Source organism: Grampus griseus, assembly GCF_964374135.1.
Source record: "Grampus griseus genome assembly, chromosome: 2".
NCBI classification, from domain to species: domain Eukaryota; kingdom Metazoa; phylum Chordata; class Mammalia; order Artiodactyla; family Delphinidae; genus Grampus; species Grampus griseus.
Window position 1 is genome coordinate 61,499,847 of NC_139018.1, and position 26,977 is coordinate 61,526,823.

At 35.2% G+C, this 26,977-nt stretch overlaps 1 protein-coding gene across 3 annotated transcripts in view; it reads right to left on the bottom strand.

Annotated features, from left to right (window-relative positions):
* Window positions 1-26,977, bottom strand: part of MIPOL1 (mirror-image polydactyly 1) — a 305,508-nt gene that overhangs the window by 231,400 nt on the left and 47,131 nt on the right. For 2 of the 3 annotated variants that reach the window (XM_082681377.1, XM_082681378.1), the window contains exons 2-3: window positions 5,178-5,314; window positions 4,546-4,624 (exon numbers count right to left, since the gene is read on the bottom strand). The exons of the other annotated variant lie outside the window; for it this stretch is intronic. In XM_082681377.1, the coding sequence (XP_082537503.1) occupies window positions 4,546-4,564 (19 nt within the window). In that variant the 5' untranslated portion in view covers window positions 4,565-4,624; window positions 5,178-5,314. The remainder of the gene's footprint in view (window positions 1-4,545; window positions 4,625-5,177; window positions 5,315-26,977) is intronic. 3 annotated transcript variants of the gene reach the window in all.

Sequence of the window (26,977 nt, forward strand, 5' to 3'; positions counted from 1 at the left end):
ATAGAAGATTGAAAACTTAAAACCCAGGTCTGTCTAGTTCCAAAACTATATTCTTTCTACTATAACATTTCACTGAAATTATTAAATGCATTAGTTCTCCAGTGCAATTTTCCTTTAAATTTAAACAAATAAAAATAAAATTAACAAACAAAAACAAATTGTGTTACTCATTCAGGGAAAATATACCATTACTTACTAGAAAGCCAATTATTAAATATAATTCAAATCTTATAATTCAATACAGAATGACTAATTATGTAGATATTTTCAAAATCTTGAATTTCAAGGAGGGTCTAATCATAATGTCTAGGGAATCATTTTTTTTCTACCAGCTATCTTACTGATAGAAATGGAGGCCCATTCTATGCAAGTTGCCATTTCCTTTCTGTCTGCTTTAAAATAAAATAGCTTATGAAGATGATATGAGATTCCATTATTTTTGTCATAATGACCAAAGACATTTAAAAGCATCCTACTTGTTTTCCCAGGGTGTTTCTATATATGTCTACTCTTACAAAATGCTTGCAAATCATGCAATAGTTTTAGATGTAATTCAATTATAGAACAATATATGGGTAAAAAGAACACATACTTTTTGAAAAGAGAGAAAGATAAATGAACCAATAATAAAAGAGGTTGATGGTGGCACACAGGTTCCAAATGCCAAGCAAAAATAAATAGTATTCTGACTCAAGAAGAAACTAACAAATCACTTGTAAGTTACCTTTTGCTACGTTTTAGTTCTAGTTATTCATTTTGTTTGACAGAAAAAACATAAAAATCATGGAAACAAAATCATATCATCTTTAGAAATAAAGAAGACAGTTGCTTTTTACTTAAATCAGCAAGATAAGATTTTTAAAAATATTTGCTAGCCTCCAATAAACTGCAACATGTAAGAAATCTATTGACATAAGCAGTTCTAGAAGGTTTTTCATCTCTCAAGTTTCAAATGAGTATGATGATTTAGAATCATGCTCACTTTTTAAGCTTAAAAGAAAATAGTTTAAAAATATATGATTCATATCTAAATTGAGATAATACATAAGTGAAAATACCTACTGTGTATAAAACACATTAAATATAATTTCCTAAAATAATAAACCTAAAAATAATATTAAAGAAACTCATAAAATTGAAAGGTTTTTGTCTAAAGCTTCTTCAAGCTGTATGATTCCTACCATTTCTTACCCTCAATTGGTAAGAAATATATAAAACATAGCAAACAATGTTTAATTTGGGTAGGCACAGGAACCTTCTTTAACCTTTCTTAGGGAACACTGACCCCTAAAGGTTCTAGATTTAAATAAGTTTCACAATATTCTAAATTTAACTGGCATCCAGACCTCATTTTTACCTATATTACTGTAGGTATGTATACTTATGGCAGACATGTTTATTCATAAATAATACTTAAACTATTTCCAATGGACTGTTGTGTACTATAAAACAATTAAACCATGTTTCTGCTAATTTAATAAAAATCACCCAAATTTAAGAGCTATCTAGAAATTTATCATACTATTCCAAATAATTATTCATAAGAGATTCCTGACCCCCGTGAGTTTTTTCTTACATAGTTAAGTAAATAAGTAAATGCTAAAAAAAGCTAAACAATCATATAATAACTGACTCTTTCTGAGGGTTAACTTTGCATATGTCCTTTGTGCCATTTCATTTTTTTTCTTAAAAAGCAGGGGAAAAAAAAGAATGCTGAAAAACAGAAAGCTTTCATGAAAGGACAAAACATCATTTACTTCTTAAAAGTCAGAAGATGTTACCAATGCTTGCTTGACAACACGTGTTCATTCACTCACCTATTGCTTCCATCAACCTAAAATTTCATTCATTCAGGATTTTTTTTTAACTACCTAAAGAAACCTAAACAGTTTGTAGATGTCTTCACTCATCCTACCTACCAACCTCAGCTTTACATTTTCTAAACTGAGAATAATGACAAAAACTGAGAAAAATGTAATCGCTTTACCTGTTAACATTATTTACCTCATACTCTTTGACATCAAATATTTCAGCAATGTTTCTAAAATAAAGCTAGGAAAAGAATAACCACTTCAGCACTCCTTATAATGAAACTTCTAAGATGATGCAAAGTGTAATAAAAGTTTTTAAGTACCTCCATTTCCTTAAAAAAATAAGATAACTTTAAATAAAAATAACTATTTACAAGAACAGCCTATGAATATTTGTAAGATAGAGCTTTGAAGTAATCTGTGCTTTATGAAAAATCCCATATCAAAGAAATAACCATGTGAGATTTTACTGTTTAAACATATCAGTTATCACAAAACTAAAAGATACTACATTTACCTGTTTAACTTTATTCGTTAATAATGTTTCATTAATAGGCCCTTTATATAAAGGAATGTCTTATTCCTATTTCCAATGTTCAAAAAAATGTCTGTAAAAATGCAAATTTTCTTAATGATGTTTCAGTCACGTCTGTACCTCCTGCAAACTATTTATGCATCTGTCTTTAGCCCTAAAACCTTCCTTTCCAAAACTGTCCTAGAGCTTCAGCAGCTCCGTTCCTTAACATCTTTCCTGGTTATTTTACATTTATGAGAAGTATTTCCTCTATAGCCCCTATTCTTTAGATATATTAAAAATAATTCCTTTGGCTCCTTAAAGATCCTTTTGTCTATAATGTGAACGACATGGCTTTCATAGCAATGTGGTCTCTGAATAGGGAACATAAGCTACAGGGGCATCATTATTTACTTCCTCTTTTCTTATTTTGTACATATATTGAGTAAGAACTGCTCTGAGCTCCTCAAAAGAAGAGTGTTTGCTTGCTTATTTGCATAAATGAGTAAAAACAACTACAACAAATCAGTTTTCGGCTTCACACCAATACATCCTTATCACAAACTTGAATATAAAGAGAGTAGACTAAAATTAAGTGCCACAAAATCCATTCACTAAAGCTATTAACTTTGCATTAAAAACCTTTAACTACGTTACTCAGGTATCACTTGCTATTCCTTTATACACAATGCAATCAGTTACCTGGATTCTAAACTCATAACAAGTAGCCTAGAATCACAAATAAGAGGAGAAATGCTGCTAATGGTAAGCATAAACGACAAGAAAATTTATAACAGCGTAGAAATCAAAAACAAATGCAGAAATCAAAAAAGGTATACTCAGTATAGCATCTTTCTATTCCTCAAAAGAATGTGTAGCTATTAACTGATTTAGTTTAATGATGATACAACAGTTCCCCAAAATGGCCTTTAATCTTCTGAAAAAGGTAACAGTGTGGTTGATAAATGGTAAAGAAAGAGCCCTGTTGAAGGAGGGGGAATCAAAAGAGAGAGATGTGTGCAATGTTTTGGTAATAATTCTTTTTTTTTAAAATTTAGAGGAAATAAAAACGATGAACATAAAGGCCAAAGTCTTCAATTATATGTAATACTATATTCAGAATGATTTGTTTTCCAAGTATTTCAGATTTGCAACTGTATCCAGATTTAGTGTAAAAGACTTCAATTAAAAACCTAACATTTTTTAAACCTCTGTCTTTATGGCCCTCTCTCTACCTTGCTCTATACGTAGATAGATGTGCTCTACTTACCTACCTACCTACCCATATATCCATCCATCCCTCCTTCCACCCAGCCACCATTTCTCCCTTTTTCAGGCCATCTCTCAGTCTGCCTGTCTTTCAAACTGTATTTCTGTCTGACTGTTCTCTCCCTCTGCCTGTGCATATCTGTGTGCATCCTTTTCTCTGTTTCTCTCCTTGTCTCTGACTCTGTTTTCATGTCTCTGTCTCTGTTTCGAAGTACCTTTTTCTGCCTCCCTCTGCACATCTCTGCAAGTCTCTGTGGCCCTGACTCTCCAGGGAGAGTCCCCCTCTGACTCCGTTTCTTTGTGGGTGTCTCCGGGTGTGTCTTTTGGTGTGCATGTGTCTCTACATGTGTCTCTGTGCCTGTATGTGTCTTGGTCTGTTTCTCTGTGTATGTGTCTCCCTCTCCATATGTTTGTCTCTCTCTGTATATGTGCGTACCTTCCATGTCTCTTTAACTTTGTGTCTCTTGTCTCTGTGTGTCTCTTTCTGAGTGTGTCTGCATGTACACCTGTGCCCCTCTCTCTCAGTGTGTCTCTTCCCCCTCTCCCTCTCCCTCCCTCTCTCTCTCTCTCACTCACTGTATGTCTCTGTCTCCTTCTCACCATGTTTCTCTCACTCTGGTATCTCTCCTTCTCTGTGAGTCTCAATATGTGTGTCTCTTTCTGTTTGTATCTATGCATGTGTGTCTTTCTGCTTTCCTTTTTTCTCTCAATATCTCTTGCTCTGTGCGTGTCCCTTTCTCTGTGTGTGCATGTCTCTTTCTCCATGTGTCTTTGTGTCCCTTTTGCAGAATGTGGGTCTCTTTGTGTGTGCCTCCTTCCTTGCATGTGTGCAGGCGTGTGCACTTGTGCTTGTCTGCCTCTAATATATTGGTTAGAACAAACACACTTCATTCAGTGCCTTAAACAAGCACAACACCTGGGGTTTGGTAATAATACCTTAAAAGTCCTTACCTTTTGACCAGTCGTCCATTTGTACTCCCGTTCCTGTTTGCTCTGGCAATGTCTCTGGTTTCTGCGCCAAGATTTGAAGCTAAAATAAAGCCAACTTTAGATAAATAAACTTAAAACAATATATCAGAACACACCTAAACCTTACCTTTGTTTAACAGAGAATTTACAGGATAAATGGTTTTCTAAAACATTTATAATAGGACAATTAACTGTGTATTTCAACACGTGAAATTAAATCTTTTTTCTCAGAAAAAAGTTCTTTCATTCACACCTATATTTTAGTAAATACAGTTCAGGTTAAGCTTCTAGACATTCTTGCTGCTTTGGTTAGGGAACCATTTAATTTATTTAACTTAAGTCTTTCCAACTACAATTTCAACAATTAAAAAAAATTAAAAATTTACTCTATTTGTCAAATTTCAGATTTATTGATTTGAATGCATATTTTCATATAAAACATTTCATACTTGTAAAAGTAATTTTAAATGCTATTCTAATTTTTTAAAAGATTATCATTAACTTGTGGAGTTACTGATTTTTCTCTCTTGCATTTGTTTTCATAATAAATATCATAAAAACTATGCAAGTTTTTTTTTTTTGCATGCTTTTAAGGAGAATAAAATTAGATTTACCTCACAGCTAGAACTCTGTGTTCTTTAAAAAGTCCTCAAATAAAGCTGTAGTAAGCTTCTCCTTTCCAATTTTCTCTAAATATGTTGATCTGGAGTTGGCAATCTTTTTCTAAGTTCCTCATTTACTTTTGGATTAGCTGAAAATATAGGAAGTTATTAATATCAAAGAAATATGTTCCAGTCAATGAAGCCACTTCCCTCCATATTGCCCAAAAAGGTTAATAATAATTGCGGTCTTTTAATAAGAGATTCATATAGCAAGACATGTAGAAAATACAGCCTTTAATAACCTCTGGAGTATTTTAAAACATGTCTTACAGGTCTTAATGTGCTTAGTAATATACTATTTAAAACCATAATTTTATCCCTCTTCAATATACAGTCACTCTTCCTCATCGTTTACCCAGCTAATGAATGCCAGCAATTAGTAAAATGTAATCCCATTGCACAATCATTTTAATGCTTTTAGCACTCAGAAAAGTAAACACCAAATTAATACTGCTCAAGCCATATCAGATCCTAGTTGGAAGCAAGCAATTATAGTTCATCTCCTCAGGTGTAATTAAATGATTGGAATGATTTAGTTCCATAAATGCAAGTTAATTCATAAGCAAGCAACAAATATACTGGGAGTAATTACAAGAAACATTGACAGTCTAAGCAGGGCTAATTCTTTTATGAGACTGATATAGTAAAATGCTGCCCTCTCCTGGGCATATAAGTGAATATTTCAGAGCCAAAACCAAAACATGTCCCCCTAACCCAAAACCTAACTTTTAAAAAGACACTAAAAAACAAACAAAAAAACCAATAAATCAATTTATCAATTTGATTTCATTCCTTATACAAAAAATTTTAATTTATGGCTTACTATGATAATTTCTACACACCCTAGTAATTAATGCTTTTTCCATTCAAGTTCTGAATATGAGTCCCAAAACATACCTGGCAATTATTATAAATCTAATGAAACTAAATCATTCATATATAGCACTGACTGCAAGTGAAACTTCTAGTACCCTCTTATACTGCAAGACCAATACCTATATTCTTTCACTGGTAAACCCTAACTGGCATGTTAGAGATAATAACTAAGCTATGCTTTTTGTAAGTACTAAAATTTGTAAGAAAAATAATCTCTGACGAATGTAAAACAAAATACTTGGTATTACTGTAATTATACAAAATGGTCTAAAACTAATTGTTTTTAAGGAACTCCAATAACAAAAATAAAAACTAGAGCACAGGTATAATATCATTACAAGCACGTTTTAAAACATAAAGGGGAGCAGGTAGTACACAAAATAAAACACACCCCAGTTTTAGTTAAGCCATTCCCCACTTTTTACTTTCTTAGGCTAACATTCAAAACAAATTTACTTGAACACTACTCGATGCTTATTAACTAAATTTATACAAACTTTCAGAAACATATTTATTATACATTTGAGTTATGCTATAATCAGTAAGTCTGTATTAACACATATGTATTTGTAGCACTAAACCTATTTAGAATCATCCCTTTAACTTTCTGCAAAATTGAACATATTCTCAAATATTACCAATAGCACAACAAATGTTTAATTCTCCAATAAATACAAAAGAGACTTGCAGAGGATAATGTTTAACATACCAATATTTTTTGGTGGGGGAGGGAACATTATTCTAAGTCATGGCCTATGCAAGCTATAAAAATAAAATAAAACAAAATATTAAACAGTCTTGCCACTAAGTTTAAAATGTACAGCACATTTGCTTTGCCCTTGATGTCACAGTCATATATTTCAATTCGTATCTTGTACACTGTAAGTTAATTGCTTTTGGAAAGTACTTATTATTCATGTAAAAATTAATGTGCCAATGTGTTTAAATCCTCTTAAATGACCATTCATGCATCTTTCTTCTTTAAGTACCAATGAAATCTGTCAAAAGACATCAATGCCATTTCTTAAAGAAAGTTCTAATAGAGATTTTTTTCTGCTAACACAAGATTTTCATATTCACCAACTTTACTTAAATTCCATTAATTATTTAAGCTACTTTTAATAAATTCACCAAGTAAAATTTTTAGGCCCCAAAGTCTGTCATTTGTGTTCCAGCTGACGTTATGAATATTAATAACAGTGTTATCCTGATTAAATAGGCTTCATATGAAATCCCTGTGAATCCTATAGCTCAGACATCTCATTTTTCCAACTCTTTATGAATTTGGATTCAGACATTAAACTGGAAAAATCTTTAAAAACAGATTTAATGGCACATTTGCATACTGTCAAGCAAAAATTAGATGTTCTAATGATTCAATTAATTACAACTTACATATCTATATATTGTAATAGGACTAGAAGATTTTTGTAAACATCAACATATTTTACACATCTACACATTATAGGACAAAGGATTAAGACTATTAAAATACTGATTCCTTTCTTTACACTCACCTTAAATATTTGATATCAAGAACTTTTCAATCAAAAATTATCTATTCACATTAAAACCAGTGGGATGATTTTTATAGTAGACATCAGATAAACTAGGCTTCTTAAAGTGCTAAATCATTGTATCACAGACAAAATATGTTAATTGCTTTATCATTATTAATGTCACCAGGTTCAAGCAGCAAAATAAAATCTAACTAAACTTCGTTTTTGTGTTAGAAAAAATAACCCATGTTAAAAAAGAAAAATAAAATCTTTACTATAACAGACAGAATATACCATATCACCATCTGTTAAACTAAAATCTTCTCCATCACAGATTCCTGACCTCATTCCTCCAAGTTGTTTTTAGTTCTCAGAAGAAGTGAAAAAAGGAGAAATTAATAGCCAGGGAAACCACATACCCACTTCTCTCTGTAAATATACTGGAATCTGAATATATCTACCTAAATTTCCTACTTTCACCCTATCGAAAAACAGAGATTGAAAAAAATTAAACAAACATCTCTATGCTCTCAAACGGGACTTGACTCTCCTTGTTTACTCAGCAGTAAAATACTTGATGGAACAAAATTTGTTCTTTGACTAGTCTACAATTTCTAATCTGCCTAAAAAGTTATAAGTAATTCTGACATTTATCCTTCAAAATTAAACAATCCTTCTTTGACAGAAAGGCACTTAAAGAAGGAATTTCATTCCCCAAAGTAACAACACCCAGGATTTTTTAAAACTTATTTTAAATAGGAGATACCCTTCTACCTTACTCCACAAAAGCCACACATGGGCAAGGTGATCGGCTGACTTTGTTTAATGGTGTTTTTTTCATAATGCCTCCTTAGTTAATCTCAAATTTGTGTGATGTGAATCCAAAGCGTCAAACTAGGAATCATTTATAATACTGCCTCATATCCAACTATATGTAACTCCAATTATATCTAACTATAACCATGCCAAATTTTGGATTTTCTAGATTGAGAAATGTTGATAATTTCTGCAATGGAATGGTTTCATTAAATGGCCAAAGGAGAGCACTGTATTTCTGAGAGCCAGATATTTTAACATATAACTCAACATATACATATTTTCTACTGCTGGATTTTCATCTTATGAGACAAAAGTCTTTCAAATAGCCACAGTTCTTGGCACATTCTCTCACAAAAAGAATTCCTTTCACATCACAGCCCACTCCCTACCAAGCTCCAGACAACCCAAGTTCCCCACAGCCTGGAAAAGCAAGAAAAGGTTTAGGGAGAAAGGATAAAAGTTGCCCCATGCAATAGCTATCAAAATTTTAAATACATATACTATTTGACCCCTCCACTACTAAAAGTCTTTTTAAAATATGTAGAACATAGTTGTATGTACAAAGATACACACTGAAGCAGTATTTATTTGTATGAGAAAATACTCATGCTTTAGTCATACTGAACTTCTTTCTGTTCTTGAACTCACCAAGCTTATTCTTGCCTCAGAACCTTTATACTTACTATTCCCTCTGCCTAGAATTCTTTTCTCTAGATCTCTAAACCATTTTTTCTTATCATTTAGGCCTTGCTCAAATTCACCTCTTCAAAAAGGTATTGCCTGGCCATCCTATCTAAAGTAGAAACTCCTCTCTCACTCTCATCACATTACCTGTGCTACCTTCATGAAACCCATTCGTTTAGGTTTTATTTCATTGTTTTTGGTATGTATCAGCCAACTATGCATAAGGAAATTACATTCAGACACAGCCCTTGCTTTTCTCTTTCATCTGTGTCCTTAGAAGGGTGTTTGGCATACAGTAAGTACTCAGTATGTATTTGATGGGCATACAGGTGGATAGACAGATGTGGAAGATTCTCTCAACAAGTACTTGTTAAGCACCTATATATTATGTGTCAGTCAACTGTTCTAGGAGTTAAATATAAAATAAATAGGTAAGACAAATAAATTTCCTACCCAAAATAAATCTTTAGCTAAAACAATACACGCACAGAACATGGATAAATTAAAGACAGAAAAAAATGTAAAATTACACTTACATATGTAAATATACATGCTTGAATAGGATATACATAGGAAACTATTACCAGTGGTTACTCTGAATAAAGGGCCTAAAAGAGCTGAGGCAGGGAAACTGAGAGACTGAGGGAAAGAAATATTTCTGTTTCATTTTGTATCTATCTATCTGTATAATTTTATTTTTTTACGAAGTACATGTATTATTTTTAACTTAATGATCAAACATTTATTAATAACCTTGGAATTTAACAAGAAACTTTGAAGGAAGCCACATTACATCTAAGAGATTCAAAATGAATAGAAAGAAAGTAATCTTTATGACTCCCTTGAAACTTTGAAAAAATAATTATTGCCTAATTAACTTTTATAATTATACTTTGTTATGGCTGTTTGCTTGCTTGCTTGGTTTCTGAAGAGTGAAAAGTTCTAATTTAATTAATATATGGCAGAAATTTTTTAGGACAGAAAAGTTTAAAATGAATGAGTTTCCTGAGAATTAAGCATACATTTCTTAAAACAATCACACTGCTTTGTTCAATTAGGGACTATTATAATAGTCTTAGTGTTCGGGATTCTGACATTTAAAAGTTTATAATAGAAATTACTATCAAAAAAGATGAACTACTTCCCATCATTTAAAATTATGGAAGGGCATCAGATTAAGAGGAAATAAATATTTAGTGTTTAAGATATATGGCTTTCAGATTTTCAAAACCTGGAACACTGCATATACCAGATGGAACACTGCAATAGCTTTCAGCGCCAGTTACAAATGACACTTTGAGAATGAATCTGGTATTGCATGGCCTACTGATAAAATTTTAGAAAGCAAAACTTTAAAACTAGCGTTATTTTCAGAGGGTTAATGGGATACAGGATTTTCTAAACTATCCTGAAACGTTTTGCCCTAGGCCAAACTAAACTAAATCACTTAATCTAGCACAGAACAGAATATAAAAACAAAGTCATCTTATAGAATAGTTTCTCTAGGGAACAAACAGCCTGTTTTCTTAAGATTCATGTGATTGCCAAGTTCTGATGCAAGGACACACTCCTTCACACAAAGGCTTACATTTCCACACAACCAACTGAAGTTCTTGGCAAATCAACGGTAAAAAAGTATTAAGAGTAACTTAAATCGATCTGTAATGACAACTGGTATGAGAAGCCACTTGAAATCAAATAAAAGAACAGTTGTCAGAAAACGTCTTTCTAAAATAATCATATAAGTTCTTAAATAATTCATCATATTTCATAATGCTTACTAACAGACTTTATCAAAAAAATGTTTAATAATTCTCTATAGTTTATATAGTTAAATAATAAGTAGTAACAGGGACATTAACAAATAACATCAACATACTCCAATAACAAGTTATACTTTTGCATTTTGAATACTTTTTTTAGTATTAATTCTTTTCTTTTTTTATTGAAGTATAGTTGATTTACAATGTTGTGTTAGTTTGCATTTTGAATACTTAATAGCAGTTCATACATTGTATAATAAATATAATGTTTATCTATGCAATTGGCTAAAATTACAGTACCTAATCATTCCCAATGGACAGTGTGCTGTATGCAAACTATGTGTTTCACTTTTTAAATTGTACTGTTAAAGGCAACTTCTAGGTTGCAAAATACAATTACTAGAAACAAAATCTTTAAAGAAAGTACAACAAATGTTATGCTTGCAGCTCTAATTTCTTGTTCAATATCAAGAAAGTCACAGCCATCAGCTTCATTTATCTGACGACCTACTAAAGCTCATGTAACTTCTTAAGTCATTCTTTTTTTTTTTTTTTTTTTTCACTGTTGTGGCCTCTCCCGTTGCGGAGCACAGGCTCCGAAGGCACAGGCTCAGCGGCCATGGCTCACAGGCCCAGCCGCTCCGCGGCATGTGGGATCTTCCCGGACTGGGGCACGAACCCGCGTCCCCTGCATCATCAGGCGGGCTCTCAACCACTGCGCCACCAGGGAAGCCCAGGAAAGTTATTTTTAAAAAGTCTCAAGATGGCAAATCAACTGAGTTAAAAATATTACTTACAAAATTAATAGTAATACAACTGTACAGTGTTCCAAAGTACTAAATTAAGCAATGTGTGCTGTTAATTTTTAAAGACGTTTTCCAAAAGACAATGCTCTTTCATTTTAAAAAATAAGAATTTTATTTAAGAAATTCCATCTCTACGATGTGTTGATTTATACTATATTCATGATTATTGCAAAATGGCTGTATGAATAACCTGACATTTTACACTACTAACTGTATAAGAAAACCTTTTATAAACTGTGTAGAAACTAAAGAGAAACCAAAAACTGAAACTTATCTAGTCATAAATATTAAAACTATTATAAAAGAGCAGTCAAACATTATAAGGCTTCTGGTGGAAGTAACACTAACTAATAATAACTAATAAAACATATTATCCTGGGGTAGGAGTTGTGGGTAGAGATTGGGGGAGGGAGGAGAGCAGGATTCACAGGTCAGGCAGAATATGGCGTGTAAATGAAACAAGATTAACTATCATGAACTATGAAGGATAACTGTTGAAGCTGGGTTATGAGTATGTAGGGGTTCATTATTCTGTTTCTCCACTCTTCTATGTTTGCAATTTTCCATAATAAATAGTTTAAAATACATATTATAAAAGAGTACATACACTATCATTTACTTTCACAGAACTAGCAATGAGTATTCCATTTTATAATAGAATGTTATCAAAATCTCATCAGTCTCATGTCTGATACATATATACGCACAACATATCACGCAACAAATATTGCACATCTTCCACGAATATATACACACACACCTCACACGGATTCTATATTGCATGTCATTTAGAGAAAAGCCTAAAAATTTCATCTTACTATGTAGGAACCGAAAAGAGAATATTATCCGCTGAGGGATATGTACTTTATTTATTAAAATGCTTTGGAATTACTCCCTGACCTTAAATTTAACAATTTCCTGAAAGTAAGACCTTATGTTACCAATGACCTAGTGCATATGGGAAACTGAATAGGTATACTCTATCACCTTTAGCAAACATTCTCTTCACCAAGCCACTTAGAGGCCATCTGCTGAACCCTGAAGCAACATCCTAGTTAGTTACTGCTAGATTTGCAATATAAGTAACCAAACTTATCATTTGTTGGAGCCATAACTATATGAATCTGAAATATTCCCTAATTTCATCTTAAAAGATATGTATTTCCATTGCTAGAGATGTTTTTCGTCTGTAGAACAGTCATAGTTCTTTGTATATGCACAATAATTACCTCTTAGTTAACAAAGATGGTGATTTAGAAGAATCATAAGCAGAAATAGTGACAATGACTATACTACCATGTCTCAAAATTTCAACACCTTTCACCATTTAATAGGTAAGTCTATACTTGCTTGGACCAACAAATTTAGGTAAATTTTATACTTCTTCACAACGTTTAAAAATTATTTTAATAAGTAACTCTTCATATCAGTGAAAGAAATAAGTATGTCTGTAATCTTTCACTAAGGTGAAATGATAGTTTGTCATAGGTCAGGTCCCACATTCATTTTCATTTTTATCTCTTCATTTTGAGGAACTGCAAATTCAAATCCCATTCCAGTTGAAATAATTAAGCATTTGCTGAAATGCCTCCTGAGAACTACCACTGCAAACTTTGAAATACTGACTAAAATATTTTAAAATATATTTTTAAAAACATAGATAAGCTCAAAAGGAAGAACAAGAAATATCCACATGTCAAAATCAAACCATAACAGAGAGTAGGACTTGAAGCCAAGTAGTCCACGAGAAGACTGAGACCAAATAGGCTTAAAGGTTAGGGTTCAACTACGCAGACTTTCCCCTTTTTCCAACCACCTGCTCAATATCTGAGCCAGACACAAGGCACCCACCAAATTAGGTGGAAAAGTTAACTACCTAAGATCAAAAACAAAAGCCTTTGCCATGGTGGGGCAAGGAATCCAAACTTGTACTTAAGCCAATCAATTAATGTAAAACTGGTTAGCAACCTGAGATCATATAGTACAGCCAGAAATTTAAAAGGGGGAGGGAGAAAAAAAAAAGAAAGGGAGAAGTAGGTCATGAGCTAGATTCGTTTATAAGATAATTTCTTTTGAAAATAAACTCATAGCCACAAAAAACTATAACATATATGAAAGAATTTAACATAAGGAAAAGTAGTACAGGCATACAAAAGAGAGAGGTGGAGACTCATACTTGAACAACTAGAGAAAACTAGGCAACCTGAAATCAATCTTCAAAATAGGTATAATTTTTAAATTGCCAGATTGATAAATCAACACAACCCATAAATAAGAGCAGGCAGTTTTTACAGAAGCATAGATTGATATAAAAATGAACCAAGTAGAAATTGTTTAGAAATAAGAAATGTTAATTGAGGTTGAAACTCTATAGATGAAGTAAAATCTAGAAAACAGTAGAGCACAGAATTAATGATTTGGAGGCAGAAGGGAAGAAATTCCTCAGAATGCTGCACAGAATAATAGAGTTTAAAAATATGAAAAAGTAGGGGCTTCCCTGGTGGCGCAGTGGTTGAGAGTCCGCCTGCCGATGCAGGGGACGCGGGTTCATGCCCTGGTCCAGGAGGATCCCACATGCCTTGGAGTGGCTAGGCCCGTGAGCCATGGCCGCTGAATCTGCGCGTCCGGAGCCTGTGCTCCGCAACGGGAGAAGCCACAACAGTGAGAGGCCCGTGTACCGCAAAAAAAAAAAGAAAAAAAGAAAAAAGTAGTTAAGCAACATGGAAGATAAAATAAGATGCTCCAACATATGCCTAATAAGGGTTAGAGAAGGGGAGAACCATAAAAATAAAGGAAAAGCAAAATAATTATATGTACCATAATTAGGACAGAAAATGTATCCCTGGAAAAGAGCAACTGAATCAGAGTAATACAGTATTAACATCACATAATTCCCATGGAGATGCAGTCCCAGCAACACATTCTGGCAATGATCTTTCATTTTCTTCAAATTTCCTGAAACTACTGCACATCTACATTGTTTTGTTAGCTACAAACCACAGTGATGCATATAATACCCTTCATAATACCAAGAGATGTTTGAAAATGCTAAACCTGTTGATCTTTATCCTCTGTTTCCTCAACCTTTCCATCAAGGCACAAGCAGTCACCAATATAACTGCATGTTAATATCCAGTGTGATACTATTTCTTCATTTTTTATAGTCCAGCACTATCACTTGCACATCTCTTGTCACCAAGTTGGTCAAAACCGTTTGCCAAAGATCAAAATAAATGGCAGAATGCAAAGCCATACTTAAAGGCTGAGAGCATATAGTACAGTCTGCAGTCTTAGTTCTCACAAGCTAAGATCATATTACAGCTCTTGGAGCATAGGAAAAATATGTATCAGCAATGTTCTACAAAGTTTTTCTTTATATACACAGAAATTAAAATAGGACTCAAAAAAAAAAAATCACCTGGACCCATATCTACATTCTTTCTCAGGAAGCTAGTAGAGAATGTGCTCCACCAAAACGTGGGAGTAAAGTATGAAAGAGGTGAAAAGAACACCCAAGGTCATGGTGAGAAAAATCACAGGATAATAGCTATACACCAGATATACAGAAAAACCATTCAAAGTTGACAGCATTAAGAAAACTCTAGGAGCAATTTGTTCAAGAAATAGGAGTTTGAAAAAAAAAAAAAAGAAATAGGAGTTTGAGAAGAGTTTCAAATAAATGATAAGAGAGTCTGGGGTTGAATCAATAATAAATACTCAGAAAACCAAGCAACAAGTAAATAAAATAGCAAAAAACTATGCAGGGGAGGGGGAAGGGAAAATAATCAAAATATACTACATGTATTAGTTGTGAATAGCATCTAAATGACCATAATAATGTAAATGCTATATATTTTTTCTATACAAAATTATAATATAACTGTATTATAACAGAAAGTGAACATGTGTACTGGGGCAGAGGTATCGAAGAGACCTATATCCTTGTCTTAGTTACCAGGATCAGCTCTCCCAACTTTCACTCTTCCTTTCTATTTGGAAGAGGTTAACAGCTAAAAATTATACTTCCCAGTCTCTTTGTAGCTCATGGTCTGAACATAAAAAAAAAAAGTTCTACCAAGCAGATGTTCTCTAGCAAGATATGGAAGCAGAAAGTAAAGCAAAGGTCATCTGTCTGCTTTCAGCATGTAAGGTCAGGCAGCTGTGATTGTTTCTGGTGGCAGAGACTCTGCAGTCTAATGTGGAGCATGAGCTTCCTAGATAAGACAGCCACCTGTGGTGTCAGCGACAGCAACAGCTTTCTGGCTTCTAGATTGCAACAATATCACAACCCTGAACGATGGTCTAGAGATAGTCCCTGACTTCTGTTCCAGCACTTGGAATAATTTTGTAAGCTGTTAATTCCCTACATAAAGGACCTTTTGCTCGAAATACCTAGAGTTGTTGTTTTGGGTTTTTTTTTTTTTGCTTTTTTTTTGTTTTTTGTTTCTTCTGTCCTATAATGCAGCGGTCCCCAACCTTTTTGGCACCAGGGACTGGTTTCGTGAAAGATGAGTTTTCCATGGACTGGGGGAGGTGTATGGTTCAGGCAGTAATGCGAGCGATGGGGAGTGACAGATGAAGCTTCGCTCACTCGCTTGCCTGCCGCTCACCTCCTGCTGTGGGGCCCAGTTCCTAACAGGCCAAGGACTGGTACCAGTCTGGGGCCTGGGGGTTGGGGACCCCTGCTATAATGTGACTGATATCCTCCCCATCTTCGAAAGCAGTAAGTCCATTAATTACTAGGATAATTAACCCAATAAAACTATAGGGTAAGGAAGATCAAGAAGCTGGCATATAAGCATGCTATACAGAAATATTTCAGGAGATCTGATTCAAGATGGTGACATAGGAAAATCCTGAACTCACTTCCTCCCATGGCCACAACAAAGCTACAAATACATGCGGAATAACTCTCCCTGAAAGGCAACTAAGAACTGGATGAACAGAGTCTCCATGACAAAGGGTAAAAGGACAATCTCGAGACAGGTAGGAGAGGCAGAGAGGGTCTCTCCAAGCAAAAAAACACACCCCAGCTTCAGCAATCCACAGACAGAGAAGACTACAAAGGTATGGTTATTTCCCCTGGGAGGGGAGGATTCGAGCTCCACATCAGGCACCCCAACCCCTAGATCCTGCACAAGAGAGAGAAGCCCCCAACAGGCCGGCTTTGAAATCCAATGCAGAATATGCCCAGGAAAACTACAGAACTGCAGGAAATGGAAAACCTGCTCTAAAGGGCTTGAGCACAGACTCATACCACCCAAAAACCAACATGAAAACACCTGGTCGAAAAGCACATGGAATGAAGATAAAGGTATTCCACGCACTAATCTTGTAACGTCTGCTGGTGAGGCAGGAACAGTTGGGACACTCCCTGGCGTCTGAGATACTGGTGAGAATCACTTTTGTGATCTCAGGGGCTGGGGCTGGGCCTGGGGGGTGCCATTTTGAAATTCTCCCTCTAGCTTGTTGGCACCAGAGAGCACACCCTTTTGAGAGCCTTGCCCACCCCTGTCTCTGCTGGGTCTCACAGCCAGAAGGGTGACAACTGCACCCATCAGCTCACTGCAGCAGCCACCATGAGGCCCTGAAGCCAGCTCCAACCACCAACACTCCATACCAGCAGTCACAGCCCCAACATAAAAGAATGCAGAAATACAAAGAATCATAAGAGACTACTGTGAATAATTATACACCAATAAATTGGACAACTTAGAAGAAATGGATAAATTCTTAGAAACATATAATCTTCCAAGACTGAATCATGAAGAATCAGAAAATCTGAATAGACCAATTACTAGTAAGGAGATTGAAACCATAATCAAAAATCTCCCAAAAAACAAAAGCCCAAAACCAGATGGCTTCACTGGCAAATTCTACAAAACATTCAAAGAAGATTTAATACTTAACCTTTTCAAGCTCTTCCATCTGAAGAGGGAAATCTTCCAAACACATTTTATGAAACCAGCATTACCCTGATACCAAAACCAGACAAGTACACCACAAAAAGAAAAAAATAAGAGGCTAACATCCTTGATGATCATCAGTGCAAAAATTCTCAACAAAATACTACCAAACTGAATCCAACGATACATTAAAATGATCATCCACTACAATCAAGTGGGATTTATTCCAGGGAATCAAGGATGATTCAACATCTGCAAATCAATCTACATGATACATCACATTTTAAAAAATGAAAAATAAAAATCATGATTATCTCAATGGATGCAGAAAATGTATTTGACAAAATTCAACATCCATTTATGATAAAAATTCCCAACAAAGCGTGTATAGAGGGAACATACCTCAACATAATGAAGGCTATATATGACAAACCCACAGCTGAATGGTTAAAAACTGAAAGCTTTTCTTCTAAGACCAGGCACAAGATAAGGATGCTCACTCTCACCACTTTCATTCAACGGAGTATTGAACATACCTATCCACAGCAAACAGGCAAGAAAAAGAAATAAAACGCATCCAAATCAGAAAGAAAGAAGTAAAACTGTCACTATTTGCAGATGACACGATACTATATAGAGAAATTCATAAAGATTCCACCAAAAAAAAAAAACCCAAAATGGTTAGAACTACTAAATGAATACAGTAAAGTTGCAGGATACAAAATCAATATACAGAAATCTGTGGAATTTCTATACACTAATAATAAACTATCAGAGAAGGCAAATTAAAAAAAATCTCATTTGCAACTGCATCAAAAAGCCTAAAATACCTAGAAATAAATTTAACCAAGGAGATGAAAACCTGTACACTAAAAACTATAAGATATTGATGAAAGAAATTGAAGAAGACACCAAAAAATGGAAAGATATTCTGTACTGATGGACTGGAAGAATTAATATTGTTTAAATGTCCATACTTCCCAAAGCAATCTACAGATTCAATGCAATCCCTATCAAAATTCCAATGACATATTTAACAGAACTTGAACATATAATTCTAAAATTTGTATGGAACCACAAAAGATCCTGAATAGCCAAAACAATCTTGAGGAAGAAGAACAAAACCGTAGGTATCACACTCTCTGACTTCAAACTACAGTTAATCCTTGAACAACTCAGGGGTTAGGAGTACTGATCCCCCATGAAGCTAAAACTAACATATAACCTACAGTCGGTCCTCCATATCTAAGGGTCTGCATCTTCAGATTCAACCAACTGTGGATACTGTAGTACTGTAGTATATTTTTATTGAAAAAACTCTGTGTATAATGGACACACTCAGTTCAAACCCGTGTTGTCCAAGGATCATCTGTATACTACAAAGTAATCAACAGTATGGTTTGGGTGAAAAAACAGTACACAGATGAATGGAAAGCAACAGAGAGCCCAGAAATAAAGCCATACATACATGGAAAATTAATCTACAACAAAGGAGCAAAGAACATACAGTGGAGAAAGGACAGTCTCCTAAATCAGTAGTTTGGGGAAACTGGACAGCCACATGTAAGAGTGAGACTAGAGCACTACCTTACACCATATACAAATATTAACTCAAAAGGAATTAGACTTGAATGTAATACCTGAAATCATAAAATTCCTAATAGAAAACATAGGCAGTAATCTTACTGACATTGGCCTGAGGCAATGTTTTTGTGGATCTAACCCCAAAGGCAAAGGGAAACAAAAGCAAAAATAAATAAATGGGACTACATCAAACTAAAAAGCTTCTACACAGCAAAGAAAACCATAATCAAAATGAGAAGGCAACCTACTGAATGGAAGAAGATATTTGTAAATTATATATCCAGTAAAGGGTTAGTATCCAAAATATATAAAAACAACAACAACAAAACAAACAACCTGATTTAAAAAGTGGGCAGTGGATCTGAGTAGACATTTTCCAGAGAAGGCATACAGATGGGAAAATAAACAGAAAAGATGTTAGAAATCAATATTTATGAGGGAAATGCAAATCAAAAGCAAAACGAGATATTATCTCACACCTGTTAGAATGGTTATTATTGAAAAGACAAGAAATAACAAAATGTTGGAGAAGATGTGGAGAAAAGGGAATCCTCATAATACTGCTGGTGGGACTGTAAATTGGTGCAGCCACTATGGAAAATAGTATGGAGATTCCTCAAAAAATTACAAATAGAACTACCGTATGACCCAGCTATTCTATTTTAGATAATTTAGATAGTAATCATGACTCTTTCAACTATCACTTTCTTTTCAGCTGCTTGGATAAAATCATACATAAAATCCACCTAACTTGACCAAACCCATACAGTTTCACATTTTGTATTTACACTACAGTCCTGTTCATAATATATAGTTGAAAATTTTGAGTTGCAGTAAGCACATTAGTATTTTCACCACTACACTTTGGATTCAACTAAAACTTTATTTTCTTTACTTTAAAAATCAACTTCGAGATAAAATTTACATCATGTAAAAATGCATCCATTTCAAGTGTATACTTGGTAAGTTTTGACAATTGTCTAAAATGGTTTAATAAAAAAAAAAACACCATTAAAAAGTTGCTCATTGGGCTTCCGTGGTGACGCAGGGGTTAAGAATCCGCCTGCCAATGCACGGGACGTGGGTTTGAGCCCTGGTCCGGGAAGATCCCACATGCCACGGAGCAACTAAGGCCAAGCATCACAACAACTGAGCCTGTGTTCTAGAGCCCGCGAGCCACAACGACTGAAGCCCGCGCAACTAGAGCCCATGCTCTGCACGCAACAGAGAAGCCACCGCAATGAGAAGCCTGCGCACTGCAACGAAGAGTAGCCCCTGCCCACCGCAACTAGAGAAAGCCCACGCACAGCAACGAAGACCCAATGCAGCCAAAAATAAATAAATAAATAAAAGTTGCTTATGCCCCTTTGCAATGAATCTAACCCACTTCCCAATCCTAGGCAACCATTAATATGTGTTCCTTTACTATATAAATTTGATGCTACTTCTAGAGTTCTGTATAAATGGGCTCAAACAATGAACACTTGAGTAGTCCAGCTACCTACTGTATGTGATTTTTCAAACTCAACCATAAGCAATTACAAAAGCTTAACCTGGCAGGTGTTACAGGAAGAAGCTGCCCTCCCCACATCAGACTTTGCACAACCTATGTATCTGCAGTCTCTGAAGTGAGTTGCAGTCAAAGACTCAGGCCCCCCACCCCCCCTGGCCAACTCTTACATATATCTGCATTCCTAGCCATTCCGAGGTCTCTTTATCTAGAGCTTCCTTCAGAAGCAGACCTCCTTAAGGCGGGGGGTGGGGGGGGTGGGGGGCTGGGGGGGTGGGTGGGGGGGGGTGGGGGAAGGACACTTTTCTAAACTTTGAGTCAGTAAACAGCACTTGCCCATTCCTAGTCCTTTTCTCTCTCCCTCCTCCCTGCACTTCCCCCAACCTAGGTCCAAAATAATGCAGCAACTTTTTGTTAAGAGTTCCCCAAGTAGTGAGATAACCCCCATGTTTGTGCTGATTCACCTGACCCTCAGGTTTCCCTGGTGGTCCAGTGGTTAAGACTCCAAGCTTCCACCGCAGGGGGTAAGGGTTTGATCTCTAGTCAGGAATTAAGATCCCACATGCTGCACGGCTCGGCCAAAAAAGAAGTACTAACACCTGACCCTCAACTAGGTGCATCCACACATCCATGGGGGAAAAATGGAACAGCAGGGAGGTAGTGCTTTCTCTGGTTTAGCCTCTTGCTTATGCTATCATAGTAAGTGATTAAAGTCTTGACTATTAATTTCATTTTGGCTTATTGTTTTAATCTTCAACTCTGACACCTGGCTGATCAGCTCTCTCCAGCTCAGCTGAGCCCTGACAATACTCTCCTGTATCTGAATTTTTTCATTGAGAATAAAGTTTATGAGATTCATGTATGTTGTTGTATAAAACAGTAGACTGTTCCTTTCTATTGCTCAGTAACATTCATTGTATTGTTTAAAGATACTGCAGTTTGTTTATCCATTCACCTGTTAATGAATATTTGTTTGTTCCCAGTTGTTATTCTGAATAAAACAGTAATGAATGTGTTGATACAAGCCTTTTTGCAGACATATGTTTTCGATTCTCTTGGATAAATATCCAGAGTGGAATTGCTGGGTCATATTAACTTTATAAGAAACTGCCAAATTGTTTCCTCAAGTAGCTGCACCATTTTACACATCTACCAGCCACGTGTGAGTTCCAGATGCTCCACAAAATAGATAGATAGATACATATGCACACATATGTATACATATATATTTTTATTATTTATTGTAGTTTTTATTAATCACTGTAGCTAATATTACAATATTACAGATTGTAATATTACAACCTAAAACAGACAAAACACAATATATTTTGCCTTATCAGGTTTTTTATATTGATATAATTGACATATGACATTAGTTTCAGGTGTACAATATGATTCAGTATTTGTATGTATTGCAACATCATCACCATAATAAGTCTAGTTAACATCCGTCACCATACATAGTTAACAAAAAATTTTTTTCTTGTGATGGTAACTTCTAAGATCTATTCTCTTAAGCAACTTTCAACTATGCAACACAGTATCACTAACTCGTTACCATGCTGTACATTACATCTCCATGATTTATTTCATTCTTTTTAATTTTAGTCATTTTCTTGTATATGCAGTTGTATCTCATGATTTTAATTTGCATAACCTGCTTAATGATAATATGCATTTTCAAATGCTTATTGGCCATTCACAGATTTTCTTGTGTGAAGTATCTGCTCAACTCTTTTGCCTTTTTTTTTTTTTTGAGTTGCTTGTCCTATTAGTAAGTGGTTGGAGTTCTTTATATATTCTGGAAACAAGTCCTCTGTCAGATATATGTACTGTAAATATTTTCTCTCAGTCTGTGGTCTGCCTGTTCAATTACTCAATGCTGTTATTTGAGGAAATATTTTTATTTTAATGAAGTACAATTTACCAATATTTTTTTCTTTTGAGCTTAATATTTTTTGTGTTCTAAGAGATATTTACCGATCCCAAGATCACAGCAATTTTCTTTTATGTTTTTTTCCCACAAGTTTTACAGTTTTAGGCTTCACATTTAGATCAATGTTTCATTTCAAATTTTGTATATGGTTATGAGGCAAGGGTCAATGTTTATTTTTTTCCCCCATACAGATATACAGTTATTCCAGCACCATTTGGTGAAAAGATTACCTTTTCTCCATTGAGTTACCTTGGCACCCATACTGAAGATGAGTTGACTATATATGTGTGGGTCTCATGTTTGGGCTCTTATTGTGTTCCATGTCTACCCTTTCAATAATACCAATCCGTCTTCATTACATGAGCTTTGCAGTAAGTCTTGAAATTAGGTAGTATAAGTCCTACAACTTTATTATTCTTTTAAAATATTACATTCTAGGCCCTGAGCATTTCCACATAAATACTGGCATGGGCTTGTATCAGTAAATTTCTTTTTAAAAAGCATGCTGGAATTTTGATGGAGATAGATGAATTAAGAAAGAATTAAAAGCTTAACCATCCAATCCATGAACATGGTACACCTCTTATTTTGTCTTCTTTAATTTCTCTCAATGTTTCATAGTTTTCAGTGTAAAGGTCTTGCACATACTTTATACAGGTTACTCCAAGTATTTAATGTTTTATAATCCTATTGTAAATGTAATTGTTTTGTTTTTCAACGTTCTTAGCTAAACACAGAAATACAGTTGATTCTTTTAATATGAACTTTGAATCTTAAAACCTCACTAAATTCACTTATAAGTTCTGCTCATTTTATTTTAGAGGCTTTAGGATTTTCTACATATAGAATCATGTCTTTTGCTAAGAAAGACATTTTTACTTCTTTGTTCACAGTCCATATGCCTTTATTTCTACGAAGCCAAGTAATTAAGACAGTGTGGTACTGGTGCAAGGATATAGAAATAGACTAATGGAATAAAGAGTTCACAAACAGACCCTCACACACACATGCATACACACCTGATTTATGCGAATGATCCACTGCAGTGAGGAAAAGTTGGTCTTTTCAATAAATGATGCAGCATCAACTGGATATCCATATAAAAAAAATTACTCTCCATTCCTACTTCGTACCATACTGAAAACTTAATCTGAGCTAGATGATAGATCTAAAAGTAGAACCTAAAGCCATCGAGCTTCTAGAAGAAAACTAAGGAAGAATATCTTATTGACCTTGGGATGGACAAAGATTTCTTTAAAGGGATACATTAAACACTAACTATAAAAGATTGACAAATTGGACTTTATAAAAATTAGGATTTTATGTTCATTAAAAAAATGCCATTATGAGAATGAAAAGGCAAGCAAGAGACTGGAAGAAGATATCTGCAACATGTTTAACTGATAAAAGACTCATATTCAAAAAATATTTTAAAAAGCTCCTACAAATCTATACAAGAAAGACAACACAACTTTTTTTAAATGGGAAAATAAACTTCCATTTGACAAAAGAGTTAAAAAAAAAAAGGCTAATAAACATGTAAGAGGATCCCCAGAATCATTGGTCATCAGAGAAGTATAATTAAAGACACATTACACATATACCAGTGTGGTTACAACTAAAAGTTCTGACAAGGCAAACTGGTGGAAAAGATGTGAAACAACAGAAATTCTTGCATTCTATCTTATTCATATGATATAAATTCTGGCTGAAAAAACCTAACTAAAACTCAAGCTCTGGTCCAATCTAGGAAACTCTGGAGAATGATGTGTGCCAGAAACATCTTAGTCTTTGAAAAATAATTTAGTATCCCTTATAACCTCTCCCTAGACAGACAACCCAGACTAGTGGGACTATTTGAGTTTTGGCAAAGCCACATCTTCCACCTAAGGATGCTGCTAGGCCTATTAATAAAGTCAAGACAAAGAAATCTGAATTTGAATAGGGCTAAAATAACCAAAAATAACCAATAAAAGCGAAAATAACCAATAAAAGATTTACAAAGGATTGTCTCCCAGGCAGTGCCTCTATGTCCTTTAGTCTAGGACATTATGACCTCAATGCTCAAATTATTTTAGAATATTCAATGCTGACACAAGAAGGAAGGCAAGAGTCTTGGGCAGAAATCGATTATTACACCTCAGTAGATTTCAGGAGATGAGTAGAGTTTGGAAAGCTTCCTCATGTGTTCAACACAGCCCTTTAGACTACAGCTAACTTGTAATTGGGTATTAGTAGAGACGGCACCTATCACTGAAGGTCATCAAAATAATCCTGAGGTAAGAAACACCCATCATGTGCTGGATGATGACAAAGAATCACTCAAATAAGAAGGCTGCTCGGGAGAGCTCACTGATAACACAGAAATGTCACATGCAAGAGGTGTTCTGCAGGGGTAAGTTCAGGAGGAGTTCATTGCATACACACACAGGTCCATTCACCACCTTTGAAGCCACTAATAGAAATACCCTCTCAGGACCTCCCAGTGTGAATTGCTGTATGTTGTGAACCCTATGATTCTCAGCCAAAGCAAAACATTTCATTTGTTTTAGCAATGGGAGTTCCCTAATTGTAATGGAGTGCTAAAGCCAGCCTGCCAAGGGGCATTTGTATCTTTTGCCAACTTCAAGATCAGTGGTGCCATGTTTTGAGCTTGAAATCGGCCACAGTGTATGTACACCACAAAAAACAACAAATGTGACAAATAAGAGCTTTTTTTTCCCTTTTTTTTTTTTTTTTTTGCCAGAGAGCCTATACTTTATCATTTACCGGCATACCACTGCCTATTTAAGAGTTGTGATGTTTTTGAAGATCAGTCATATATGGCTTACAGGCAGTAAAACCATGGTGGAAGGCAGGAAAGGAAAATCTGCACAATGGACCTTTGGGGAAAGATCTAGATATTCACAAAATCTTGGGTCACTCCTGTACTGTCTGGCAAAAAGGCCTTGGATGATTGGGCAATAAAAAAACAATCCCTTAAGAAGTGTCCAGCTATAGAAGTCCCTGTGAACATTTATTAAAAAAAACTAAAGTGCTGGTTCTGGGGGGTGGGGTTGGAATGCTGAGGCAAATGCCCTCGTTAGACTCTAGAACTAGACTCCCAAGGTCATGAAATGAGCAAGCACTGGGTCACACAAGCAATACAAAGATAGAACAAATGACGCGGTATTTCCTCTGCATTGAATAAAACTGTATTATAAGTCAATAGGAGGGGACTTCCCTGGCGGTCCAGAGGTTGGGACTCCAAGCTCCCAACACAGAGGGTGCAGGTTCAATCCCTGGTCAGGGAACTAGGATCCTGCAGGCCGTACCACGTGGCCAAAAAAAAAAAAAAAGTCAGTAAGAGGAATGTCAGAAAAATGGCAGGCTAGAAAGCGTCAAGCTCTCATTACTGCAGAGCAATTAAAAAAAAAACAAAAAACAAAAAAAGCAGCAGAAACAGCCGAAGCCAATTTTGTTGGAGCTCTGGAAAACAGTCAAAGTTAATAGCAGCCAAGCAAACATCAAATCAAGAAAAAGCCACCTTTAAAGTGGTAGGAGAGTTTTGCGGTGTTTCCCCTCACTGTTCCCCCACCCAATGCAATGATGCAATGCAATACAATGATGGTCTTGTTCCTGAAGCAACAGCAGCCCAGTTCCCAGTTTCCTCCTTCTACCAGAGGGAATCGAGAAGACTTGATATGGAAATTATTGAGCAAGTCTTTTCTAACCTGTCTGGGGGGTATCTGAAGGACTGCCACCTAATTTGGAAATCAGGTGGGTAAAAAGGCAGTCAGTGCTTGGAAAAGCTGCAAGAAAACTACACACCCACAGATACCCAGGGCAAGAAAAATGGAGACAGACACTAGACCATCTAAGGCCTGGAAGAGAAGCTAGGGGGAGAATCTGGGAAATTAACACACATAAAAGTAGCTAAGCATATGGAGAATTAAGAGTCAACTGCATGCTCAGAAAAGACCTGAGAAGACCTAAGCTTTTACCTCAGGCTGATCCCTAGGCTCAGAGCAAGCCTAGTTAAGGGTTGAAGGAGTGCTTTACCACAGGGGTAACCTGCAAAGACTGGAAGAGTTGGCATTCAAGGAAGTCTCTGTAAATATATTAGGTGAGCATGAACTAAAGGAACAGAGACTTCAGTGATCACACACAATGAGGAAGAGTCTGCAAAAATAATTTGGAAAAGTCTCAAAACAAACTACTACAGCCTTCAATAGTTAAAAAAAATAGGACAAAGAATTCGAACAGGTATTTCTTCAAAGCAGCTAAACAAATGGCCAAAAAATACATGAAAAGATGCTCGACACCACTAGCCATTAGGAAAATTCAAATCAAAACCACTTCGCACCCAATAGGATGGCTGGTATCAAAA